The following is a 12,934-nucleotide window of genomic DNA, read 5'->3' as shown; positions in this document are numbered from 1 at the left end:
CTTCCTCAAGGGCAGTGGAAGCTGAGTTTTTGAAAATTTTTAAGACAGAGTGATGCACTATCAATTACTCATAAAAGACTGAGAGTTAAGAGAGTAACTAAAGGCTTTTATTAACAAAAGAATGAAGGTCTGCCTCGAGTGGTCGACCGGTCCAGAAATACAAAGGGCTGGGGAGCAGTCACCTTTATACTAGGACTTGTGGGAGGTGTCAGCCGAGGCATGTCCAGGCATGTACACAGTGGAATACAAACAGTGGTTTACCACATTCACCCCTTGTTTAAAATTGAGTCCGGCGGGGTGAAGTGTATTAAAAGTTAGTGTATTGGAGTCTCTCCGGAGGTATTGTCTGCCGCTGTGATCGGCGTGGCGACGGCAGGGGTAGTGGAGCTTCCGGCGTCGAGTCCTGCGTAGGCTGTGGCACAGGCGTGTCATCCTCGTAGATGTCGAGTGGGTCGCGGGGCCCAGGCCTGCCGTCTGCTGGGGCTGGATATCGGATCGTGGGGGGGGGTGGTAGTGAATAGTGGGTTACTGCGGCCCCCGAGGGTGCAAGGTCTCTTATGGAGACTGTGTCCTCCCGCCCGTCCGGGTATGCAATGTAAGCATACTGGGGGTTGGCGTGGCGGAGGTCGACCCTCTCAACCAGGGGGTCCATTTTATGGGTCCTCACGTGTCTTCTCAGTAGGACCGGCCCTGGGGACGTCAGCCATGGCGGTAGCGATGTCCCCGATGTGGACTTCCTTGGGAAGACAAACATTTTCTCATGGGGGGTGGCATTAGTGGCAGTGCAGAGCAGTGACCGAATAGAGTGGAGCGCATCGGGGAGCACATCCTGCCAGCGGGAGGTTGGAAGGCCCCTAGACTTTAAGGCTAGCAGGGCGGCCTTCCAAACTGTCGCATTTTCTCTTTCCACCTGTCCGTTCCCCCGGGGGTTGTAACTGGTGGTCCTGCTTGTGGCAATACCCCTAGTTAGCAGGTACTGACGGAGTTCATCGCTCATAAACGATGAGCCCCGGTCGCTATGGATATAGCTGGGGAAACCGAACAGGGTGAAGAGGTCGTTCAGACATTTAATGACCGTGGCACTGGTCATGTCCGGGCAGGGGATGGCGAACGGGAAACGGGAGTACTCATCAATAATATTGAGGAAGTACACATTGCGGTCGGAGGAGGGGAGAGGCCCTTTAAAATCAACGCTCAGGCGCTCGAAGGGGCGAGTGGCTTTTATCAGGTGGGCCCTGTCTGGTCTATAAAAGTGCGGTTTGCACTCAGCGCAGACTTGGCACTTCCTGGTCATGGTCCTGACCTCCTCAATAGAGTAAGGCAGGTTGCGGGCCTTGATGAAGTGGAAGAACCTGGTGACCCCCGGGTGGCAGAGGTCATTGTGGAGGGCCCGCAGTCTATCGATCTGCACGCTGGCGCAGGTGCCACACGATAGCGCATCCGGGGGTTCATTGAGCTTCCCGGGCCGGTACAAGATCTCGTAATTGTAGGTGGAAAGTTCGATTCTCCACCTCAAGATCTTGTCATTTTTGATTTTGCCCCTCTGCTTGTTAAACATGAAAGCAACTGAACGCTGGTCAGTGAGCAGGGTAAATCGTTTTCCGGCCAGGTAGTGCCTCCAATGACGCACAGCCTCCACAATCGCCTGGGCCTCCTTCTCAACAGCGGAGTGTCTGGTCTCCGGGCCTTGGAGGGTTCGTGAAAAGAAGGCCACGGGTCACCCCGCCTGATTGGGGGTAGCGGCCAGGGCAAAGTCGGACGCGTCGCTTTCCACCTGGAAGGGGATGGATTCGTCCACTGCATGCATGGTGGCTTTGGCAATGTCCTCCTTGATACGGTGGAAGGCTAAGCGGGCCTCTGCCATCAAGGGAAAAGAGGTGGACTTGATCAGCGGACGGGCCTTGTCCGCATAGTAGGGGACCCACTGGGCGTAATAGGAGAAAAACCCTAGGCACCTCTTCAGGGCCTTGGGGCAGTGGGAGTTCCATAATGGGACGCATCCGGTCGGGGTCGGGGCCGATGACTCCGTGTTCCACAACACAGCCAAGGATGGCGAGGCGGTTTGTGCGGAATATGCACTTCTCCTTGTTATATGTCAGGTTCAGGAGTTTGGCGGTGCGGAGGAATTTTTCGAGGTTTGCGTCATGGTCCTGCAAGTCACGGCCCCAGATGGTCACATTGTCCAGATATGGGAAAGTGGCCTGCAACGCATTTTGATCTACCATCCGGTCCATCTCCCTTTGGAAGACGGAGACCCCGTTGGTGACGCCAAAGGGAACCCTAAGGAAGTGATAGAGGCGGCCGTTTGCCTCAAAGGCAGTATACTGGCGGTCCTCAGGGCGGATAGGGAGCTGGTGGTATGCTGATTTCAGGTCAATGGTCGAGAAGACGCGGTACTGCGTGATCTGGTTGACCATATCAGCTATGCGGGGGAGTGGGTAGGCATCTAGCAGGGTGTAGCGATTTATTGTCTGGCTGTAGTCGATGACCAGGCGCTGCTTCTCGCCGGTCTTAACGACCACAACCTGGGCTCGCCAGGGGCTGGTGCTGCCCTCAATAATCCCTTCCTTCAGGAGCCGCTCCACTTCGGTTTTAATGAAAACCCTGTCCCCGGCACTGTATCGCCTGCTCTTTGTGGCGATGGGCTTACAGTCGGGGGTGAGGTTAGCAAACAGTGGGGGGGGGGGGGGTGACTCTGAGTGTGGAGAGGTTGCAACTGGTGCGCGGCGGGCAATTTGGAAGCTGCTGGCTGCGGACTGTGAGTGGGGGTAGGGGTCCACCGTACGCCATCGTAACACTTTTAAGGTGGCACTGAAAATCTAACCCCAGCAGGACGGCAGCGCAGAGGTCGGGCAGGACCAGAAGTTTAAAATGATCGTACACGGTCCCGTCTACTACGAGTGTCACCACGCAGTAGCCGCCGATGTCCGCCGACTGGGACTCGGAACCATAGAAATCCGCTGGTGCGCAGGCAGGACTGGGAGAGAGCAACGCCGCACCGTGTCGGGGTGGATGAAGCTCTCTGTGCTCCCAGAGTCAAAAAGGCAGATTGTATCGTGACCATTTACCTTAATGTCCATTGTGGAACTGGCCAGCTGGTGCGGTCTCGCTTGGTCCAGTGTAACGGATGCCAGCGTAGGGGTCGGTGTGTCGCTGCGGGTATCAGATGAGGCGGTGTTGGGGGCCTGCTGCGTTCCGGCTGTCGTCCAAGATGGCAGCGTCCATGATCCCCATGTGGCTGGAGGCGTCCAAAATGGCTGCTGTACCGGTGGTTCGCACATGGCCGGGGAGGCCCAAGATGGCGGCCCGCATGGCCCACACGCGGCGCTGCTGGGGTTCGGGGTGGCTTTGGCCCTGCAGACGCTAGCGTAGTGTCCCTTCTTCCCGCAGCCCGAGCAGATCGCGTTTTTCGCCGGGCAGCGCGCTCTGGGGTGTTTTGCCTGGCCACAGAAGTAGCATTTCTGGCCTTGGGGCACTGCTGTCTGGCCTTGGGACACTGCTGCGGTCGTTGGGCCGTTGCTGGGGTGGCACGGCGCTATGAGGCGGTCCTACCGTGTCCCAGGCTGTCATTCCCCGCGGCGTCCATGGTGCAGAGGAGTAGGCATCCATGCCCCGGTAGGCTGCATCCAATGATAGTGCGAGTTCAGAGGCCTTGTTGAGGTCGAGGTCGGGTGTAATTGGATCTGTGGCCCGCTACAAAAGCGTCCCGGATAAGTTCCTCTGTGTACACGGCGGCCTTTACATCCTTACAACCACAGGCCCGGCCAAGCACAGACAGTGCCTGAAGGTGTTCCACGGTCGATTCCCCAGGTTGTTGTTTACGACTCCCCAGAAGGTGCCTGGCGTACACTTCGTTCACTGGGCACGTGTACTGGTCCTTGAGGAGCTTGATAGCGTCCGCGTACGAGGTCGCGTCTTGGATGACCGAGTACACTCGGTGGTTCACTTTGGAGGTCAGGACATCTAGTTTGTCCTCGTCCGATTTGATTGCTGCGGAGGCGGTCAGGAATTTTTCGAAACACCTAAGCCAGTGAGTAAACTTGGTGGATGAGTCCGCCTCCCGATGATCTAAGTCCAGGCATGCTGGTGTGAGGATCTTCTCCATTATAAAAATTTTGTTAATAAAATTGATGCGCTATCAATTACTCATAAAAGACTGAGAGTTAAGAGAGTAACTAAAGGCTTTTATTAACAAAAGAATGAAGGTCTGCCTCGAGTGGTCGACCGGTCCAGAAATACAAAGGGCTGGGGAGCAGTCACCTTTATACTAGGACTTGTGGGAGGAGTCAGCCGAGGCATGTCCAGGCATGTACACAGTGGAATACAAACAGTGGTTTACCACACAGAGGTAGATAGATTCTTGATAAGCAAAGGGGTGAAAGGTTATTGGGGGTAGGCGGGAATGTGGAGTAATCAGATCAGCCATGATCTTATTGATTGGCGGAGCAGGCTCGAGGGGCCGAGTGGCCTACTCCTGCTCCTAATTTGTATGTTCGTATGATTGAAATCATCTTCATTCCTTCCTTTATAATATTGGCCTCGAATTTGCGATCGAAGGCTTGCCATAGACGAACGACTCTGGACCGCAAGCAAAGTACGCAGCTACCTGCTGCCTCCAGACCTTTGGTCTGTTCTGCTCTTGGGCCTGCAGGCGTCCACCTGTGTAAAAGCCCTGTATCCCAGACGCGCAAGCGGTTCACGTGGGCCAGTCCAACCAATCACAAAGGGGAATTCCTATTTTGTTTTTGGGGAATCCATTTCAGTACGGAATCCCCGTAACCAGAATGACCCAGATTTCCCGGGGCCGTTGGCCGAGTACGCGGTGTGTACCCAGCTGTAACTCACCCCCGAGTTCCGGGTTTCCACGTTCGATGCGCATGCGCGAAAACTCGGAACTTGCGCTCTGTCAAGTTTCAGCTCGACATCCACCACATCCCCGGAAATGGACATTCCCTGGCGGAGAGCTGGGCTATTTACCCAGCGAATGCCCGTGAAACTCTTACCCCTGGTAAAAGCAGGGGTAAGGTCGTCTCTTAACAGTGTAAGAGTTTAAATAAATATTAAAATATATATTTTAAAATTATTTATAGGTAAAAAAAATTAAATTTTGTTTAGGTTATTTTTAACACCCGTAAAACGTTTACATTTATTTTTCAAAAAATTAAACTTTTGTTTTAAATATTTAATGAAATTGTATTTTAATTAATTTTGAACGTGTAATGATTTGTTTTTATTTAACTGGTGTGTAATTGACATTTTAGGGGATTCCTTTTCATGCTGATGGTGATTCTGTACCTAAAGCCCCATAAGCAGAATGGTGATCCGCCTTTCTGATTGTTTGGGACGGCTCACATGATCCCAGAGGCGCTCACAAACCACATGCACCTGAGACACGTGGGCCTTTACGCAGGTGTTGGCGGAGAGGCCCAGGAGCGCAAATGTCCAAACCTCCGAGACCATCAGGTCGGTTCGCACTATTCTTGCGTTTTGGAGGCATTCGCCCGCGGGAAGCCCCCGACCGCAAATTGAAAGAGCATTTACAGCACTTAAATAAAAATAAATAATCACAGGTTCCAAATTAGTTAAAACTCAATTTAATTAAACATTTAAAATCATTTTTTGTAGAATAAATATAAAAATTTTAAAGGGTCCAAATATAACCTAAACTAACGTTAAAGATTTAAATAACATGCACACAGGTAAAAGAAGGCCTTACCCCTGCTTTTACCTGGTTTAAGGGTTTTGTGAGCATTCGCTGGGCAGTAGTTCGGCAAATAGTCCAACTCTGCAGCAGTGAATGTCAATTTCCTGCGGATTCGAACGATCTGTTAAACAAAATCTGGACAGATTGCAAGTTCTGGGCTGTCGGGCATCACAGGCGGAACCCCGGAACTTGCGGGAAACTTACGATGGTGTGTGTACACCATCATAGGCCGCGGAAAATCCAGGCCATCATTTCCTGTGTAAGCTGACCTTGGAGTCTCTGTCACTAACATTTCATTTTATTCCCTTTAATCAATCCCATAAAAACTCGCTGATCTTATGAGGCGACAGCCACATTGTCCCAGATTCCATTTCTCTCGGTGACTGGATTCCTGTATCTGGAACATGTTCCTCGCAGGAAATACTAACCTCTGATTGGTTGTTTCTATACGACTTATTCTAACAGGTTGTATTCTGATATATAACATTAATTTACACATTGTGCTTCAGGATATCAGAGCAATACGCTTATCAAATCGATGAATCATTTGTCTTGGGCTATATTTAGGGAGGGAGTTAACCGTTAACATAAATCATTTGATTAAAAAACAGATGGATGAACGAATCGGATATTGTCCTCCTTGCACTATTTTCTGACCCATGTGTGGGGTGGGGGTCCAATTTGTGCCGTCACCACCGGCGGTTTGAGTCTCTGAAAATGAAAGAGACGGCAGAATTGTGGAGGGATCATGATCAGGAAACCCCGCTCCCTCTCTCTCTGTACTAAACAACAATGTTATAGACTATTATCTCTGCTCTGATACCTATTACCTGTACTAATGGGCTGTACTATATATTATTGGCCCAGAAATTCGGATCGGGGGCTTCCCGCGGGTGCATGCCCCCGACCTACACTTACATAGCGCGCCGAAAGTAGAGGCCTGGGCCTGCGTGTATTTCTGGTCTGTGGCCTGCCCCAGCTCCCGGCGCGCTGTGCTTGCGTGATCCAGTGGCGTAGTTAGTTCGATGCGTCGGCTGGGATCACGTGAGCACTGGGCAACCAATCGGAGGATGCAAAAGTCCATTCATGAGTTAGACATAAGACCTGTCAAGCTCATGAAAACTCCGGGTGCCCAAAACAGTACATAACCTTAAAATATTTTTTTTTAAATCACACTATTTAAATCAACTATAAATAACATTAAATAACAATTTTAAACAAAAATTTAATTTTTTGAAAAAAATAATTTTATAAAAAATCGGAGCTAAAAATACACTTACCTTACCTGTTAACCCCTCCTTTCAGGGGACCGGAAGTGCCGTTTTCCCGCGCATGCGCTGTGCATGCAAGAAACCGGCACTTCCATCCGAATTACTGGGCCATTGTGTCTGACCGCTGCGAGGGCCGTCATTTATGGTCCATCCTTATTTGCCCTGATAAGGTGGTGATGGGCGTTCCTCTTGAACCGCTGCAGTCCTTGTGGTGAATGATTACCACAATGGTGTCAGTTACCAAATTCCATCACATTGTCACAGGGATGATGAAGCTATTGGGCTGGAAATTGCGGTCGGAGGCTTCCCGCAGGCGATTGCCTCTGAACCACAATTAAACTCCGCACCTACCTGGTGCCTCTGGCCCTTCGGACACTTGTGCTCCTGGGCCTCCAGGCATATGCCTGTGTAAAGGCCCAGGAGCACATGCAGTGCGCAAGCGCCCCTGGGATAAGGTGGGCCAGCCCAACAAAGCACAAAGGGTGATTCTCATTATTCTTATGGGGATTCAATTTAAAGAAAGACATGCATTTATATGGCGCCTTTCACGACCACTGGACGCCTGAAAGCACTTTACAGCCAATTAAGTACTTTTGGAGTGTAGTCACTGTTGCAATGTGGGAAATGGGGCAGCCAAGTTACGCACAGCAAGCTCCCACCAACAGCAATGTGATAATGACCAGATAATCTGTTCTTGTTATCTTGATTGAAGAACAAATATTTAACTACGGAATCCACATAAGCATAATAGGAATCCCCTAAAAAATACATTTTAACAAAACTGAAATAAAAATAAATCATCACATAGTCAAAATTAATTCAAATAAAATGTAATTAAACATTTAAAAGGAAAATTTAATTTTTTGAAATATAAATTTAAACATTTTTCAAGGGGCAAAAAATATCGTAAACTAATTTAAAAGGTTTATGTATGTTTAAATAATTTAAATACATGTATTTTACTATGTATTTAAATGCTTACACTGGTACAAGAAGGCCTTACTCCTGCTTGTACCAGGTGTAAGGGTTGTGTGGGCATTCGCTGGGCGGTAGTTGGGCAAATAGCCAAACCCTGCGCCAGCGAATGTCCATTTCCTGCGGATGAGCACGATCTGTCAAACAGAATCTCAACAGATTGCAAGTTCTGGGTTTTTGTGCATGTGAATCACATGTGGAAACACGGAACTTGTGGGACACTTATGACCATGTACACTGTGTGTATGCGGTCATAGGCCCCGGAAAATCCGGCTCATTATGTTGTCTGCTCCGATATCCTGAACAATCTCTCCAATAACCATCCATTATTTGTGTTTGACAGTTTCTGGTTCCATTGACTGCCTCAATCAGATTGAATATTACACCAGTGACATTTTGGGTGACACTGACCCCGGATCAGAAAATCCTGAAGGGAACTCCTCCAGTATTCAAGGTGGGTACATTTTTACTTCCAACAATCTCTTTATTGCACTTCACGCTTTCTACTACCTAAAACCAACAACTAAAGATAACAGAGCTTACTTGCCGATGAATGACACTGCCAGGGACCCGCAGTACCGGACAATGATTTTAGTTACAAAATATTGTAGAAATAATTTGGATTTGAAACAAAATCATGTTAATTTCCCCCAATGGTATAATGGAATATTTGTTCGTTCCTGGATTCGCTGGAAAGGCCAGCATTTATTGCCCATCCCTAATTGCCCTTGAGAAGGTGGAGGTGAGACAGCTTCTTGAACCGCTGGAGTCCCTGTGCTGTTACAGAGTGAGTTACAGGATTTTGGCCCAAGGACAATGAAGTAATGTCGATATATTTCCATGTCAGAATGGTGTGCAACTTGGAGGGGAACTTGCAGGCGATGGTGTTCCCTGGTGCCTGCTGGCCTTGTCCTTCTAGGTCTTAGAGGTCGCGGGTTTGGGAGGTGCTGCTTAAGAAGCCTTGGCGAGTTGCTGCAGTGCATCTTGTAGATGGTACACACTGGAGCCACGGAGCGCTGGTGGTGGAGGGAGAGAATCTATAAGGTGCTGGATGGGGTGCCAATCAAGCGGGCTGAATTGTCCTCGATGGTGTCGAGCTTCTTGAGTGTTGCAAGAGCTGCACTCATCCAGGCAAGTGCAGAGTATTCCATCACACTCCTGACTTGTGCCCTGTAGATGGTGGAAAGGCTTTGGGCAGTCAGGAAATGAGACACTCGCCGCAGAATACCTGGCCTCTGATCTGCTCTTGTAGCTATAGTATTTATGTGACTGGTCAATGGTGACACCTTCCATTACTTTGTTGATGATTGAGAGTAGACTGATGGACCGGTAATTCGCCGGATTGGATTTGTCCTGCTTTTTGGGAATTGTCAAACCTGGGCAGTATTCCACATTGTCGGGTAAATGCCAGTGTTGTAGCTGTACTGGGGCAGCTTGGCTTCAGGCGCGGCTAGTTCTGGAGCACAGGTCATGAGCCGACATGTTGTTAGAGCCCATGGCCATTGCTGTATCCAGTACACTCAGCCGTTTCTTGATATCAAGTGGAGTGAATCGAATTGACTGAAGACTGGCTTCTGTGATGGTGGGGGACCTAGGGGGAGGCCGATATGGATCATCCACTCGGCACTTCTGGCTGAAGATGGTTGCAAACGCTTCAGCCTTGTCTTTTGAACTCGCGTGCTGGGCTCCGCCATCATGGGGGATGGGGATACTGATGAAGCCTGTTACTCCCGTTAGTTGTTTAATTATCCACCACCATTTACTACTGGATGTGGCTGGACTGCAGAGCTTTGATCTGAACTGTTGATTCTGTAAATCCTGTACCCTTGCTGCCCTCAGTCCTTCTTCCAAGTGGTGTTCAACATGGAGGAGCACTGATTCAGCAGCTGAGGGAGGGTGGTAGTTGGTAATCATCAGCAGGTTTCCTTGCTCATGCTCGACCTGAAGCCATAAGACTTCATGGTTCTGGAGTCAATGTTCAGCAATCCCATTGCCACTTCCTCCCGAATGTATAGCACTGTACCGACACTTATGGTGGGTCTGTCCACCTGGTGGGACAGAACAAACCTACGGTTTGTGTTGGAGGAGTTACCTAATGGCTTTAAGGTATGATTCTTTGAGTATGACTTTGTCAGGCTGTTGCTTGCTAGTCTGTGCAGCTATGGGACAATTTTGGCCCAAGTCCCCAAATATTAATGAGATGGACTTTGCATTGTTGAGTGGGCTGGGTGTGCCACTGTCGTGTCCAAAGTCGATCATGATCAGGAAACCCCGCTCACTCTCTCTGTACTAACCGACTATGTTACACACTATTTTCTCTGCTCTGATACCTAGGTATTAGCTGTACTAATGGACTGCAGGTTATTGTGTTTGGGAGGGCCGGCATTTATGGTCCATCTCTAGTTACCCTGATAAGGTAGTGGTGGGCCTTCTCCTGAACCACTGCAGTCCTTGTAGTGAATGATCTCCCACAATGGTGTCAGTTACCAAAATCCAGGATATTGTCACAGGGACGATGAAGGTATTATGTTGTCTGCTCCGATGTGCTAAAAATCTCTCCAATAACCATCCATTTTTTGTGTTTGACAGTTTCGGGTTCCATTGACGCCCTCAATCAGATTGAATATTACACTAGTGACATTTTGGGTGACACTGATCCGGGATCAGAAAATCCTGAAGGGACCTCCTCCAGTATTCAGGGTGGGTATATTTTCACTCCCTACAATCTTTGTTGGACTTCACACACTTTATTACCTAAAAGACATCAGAGCTTACTCGCCGAAAAATAACACTGCCAAGGATCTGTAGTACTGGACGGTGATCTTATTTACAAAATATTGTGGAAATAGTTTGGATTTGAAACAAAATCATTTCGAATTTCCCCAATGGTATAATGGAAGGAAACATTCAGTTCATTGTGTTTCCTCACACGGCTCTATGGGCTGAGAAATGTGAAATGTGTGTGCAGGTTGGGTGGGTGATTCAGTGGGAAATGTGTGACTTTAAAACGGAGACTAAACTACCCCGACATGACACGGTCCAATCATTCCCCCAGATAACCCCACTTCACCCGAAGACCACATTGGTCCACTCTCCCGCCCTGCAAGGCCCGGGTAGATTGATTTATAATAATATCATTCTGAGCACTCAGTGCTGGCATTTGGTTTCAGTGGAAATCTCTATTTCCTCCCAGGTCCGGTTCCGGGCGACTATGACGATGTTGAGACTGGAGTCACTGGCACTCAGGGCGGTCCTGATGATCTCCTCGCACTCAAAAGTGCCGGCGGTGATCTCTCCACTCTCGGTGAGTTACATCTCTGACATTCCCGCAGTCACCAGCCCTCTGTGTAGGAATGGACTGGCGCTGTCAGTTGATTGAAGTCCATGTTGTGATTACAGGAAATGAAGTGTTCTAGAACAGGGATGTTCTAGAAAAGAGATCCTGATGCTGTTCAGTTTGGATTATCTTCCTTGTTAATACTCGCACCAGGAATCCTTCCAGTGCTCAAACTGAACCGCCCGATTCTCGGATATTAGATGCACCTCGTCTGCTGTCACCCAGCGGTAAAACCCAGCACGGGGGTGTGGGTAGAAAACAATTCTCTTCCACTCACAGACCAACAAAGTCCAGCCCCTTCACCAAATTGACAGATATATGTGACCCACACTGATGCGGGTTTTACCGCCATCATTAACCCATAATCTGTCTCTCCCACAGTGTACAGCTCTCAGACCCGCACTGATCCCGGTTTACCGGTTGCTTCCACTCCTGGTAACAATGACCATGTTCACTGTGACACGTTCACAACCCCGGACATTCCGCCACCGATGGGCAGTGACTGTGTGGCTCAAAATGTTACATCTACGTCAAGCCAGAAAGAGCAATGTTTTATTATCTGCTGCATTGTTTGTGCCCCAGTGCTGGGGAATGTCCAGTCCCGGGTGGATTCTACTGTGTGACAATGGGCAGTGTGTTCAACCGTTAGTGACACTGAAACTAGCAGAGAGAACATGCTGTGTATTTACTGTGGGAATAAATACCCCATTATACTGGCTGTAATTAATTCAATTCTGTGATTGTGGGGAGTGTGTTTAACTGCAAATGATACTGAAACTGTCAGAGAAAAGATGTTGTTTATTTATTATTTGAAGAAAAGACTAATTGAAGTGAAATATCAGGGAGAATATTGTGAGTAGTGAAAACGAGTCCATTGGATTGTATGGTGTGTTGGTGAAATGTTTAATCCTCTCTCTCTCTCAAGGTGTTTGTTTTTTCCTTTCAGGTAAAAGTCAGCGGAAAATCCCGGATGCGATGTCCCGGGGCGTGTCACAGACAAGCGGGAAATATTGTGTGTGAAATCTGAGAGAATGTCCATTAACTTTTCCAACAGTGTGAACATGCTGAATGTGCGTTTCGTCACGATATAAACATCACTTTATTTTATCAATCGCCATGTTAATTTGTTGAATGTGCGTTTCGTCACGATATAAACATCACTTTATTTTATCAATCGCCATGTTAATTTGTTTTGAAATAAATAGATTTAGCTTTTCTCTATATTTTTGCTGCGTTCTGCTTAATTAAAAATTATAAAACAAAGAATGTATTCGGTTAATTTCTGTCTATATTAATACTGTAAGCCACTGCTTTGCGTGGATTAATCAACTCTGTAACAGAGATTAAGAACCTATGTTTATTGTTGAAGGGTTTATATGAACTTCATTTTGTAACCGCTTCAATTTTTCATCCTCTATTTAAGATGGTTCAGAACACGCAAGGGGTCAAGTGATGTACGTAGCGTTTAAAAATAAAAAATGATTTTATTAAATGTTATGGTTGAAATTTGTGCCTATGTCGATGTTCATGTTTTTATTTTGTCCCATTACTAAACACACACCAATCCCTAGATACAGCCGAATGTTGTTTTACTGCACGACACCTGCCCCTGGGAGTTCGGCGTATGGCGGGAAACCAGGAGAATCT

General features: G+C 48.2%; 1 protein-coding gene across 1 annotated transcript in view; it reads left to right on the top strand.

Moving 5' to 3' along the window:
* LOC147098121 (scavenger receptor cysteine-rich domain-containing protein DMBT1-like) overlaps positions 1-12,212 on the top strand; it is a 58,470-nt gene extending 46,258 nt beyond the window's left edge. The window contains exons 12-14 of the mRNA XM_085970827.1: positions 8,294-8,404; positions 10,540-10,650; positions 11,669-12,212. Of these exons, the coding sequence (XP_085826953.1) occupies positions 8,294-8,404; positions 10,540-10,650; positions 11,669-11,910 (464 nt within the window). The 3' untranslated portion in view covers positions 11,911-12,212. The remainder of the gene's footprint in view (positions 1-8,293; positions 8,405-10,539; positions 10,651-11,668) is intronic.
* Positions 12,213-12,934: the final 722 nt, after the last annotated feature.

Source organism: Somniosus microcephalus, chromosome 30, assembly GCF_052327205.1.
Source record: "Somniosus microcephalus isolate GS21.2 chromosome 30, FLI_Smic_1.0, whole genome shotgun sequence".
NCBI classification, from domain to species: Eukaryota; Metazoa; Chordata; class Chondrichthyes; order Squaliformes; family Somniosidae; genus Somniosus; species Somniosus microcephalus.
Note: the sequence above shows the minus strand (reverse complement) of the source record. Positions and strands in the feature narration are given on the sequence as shown.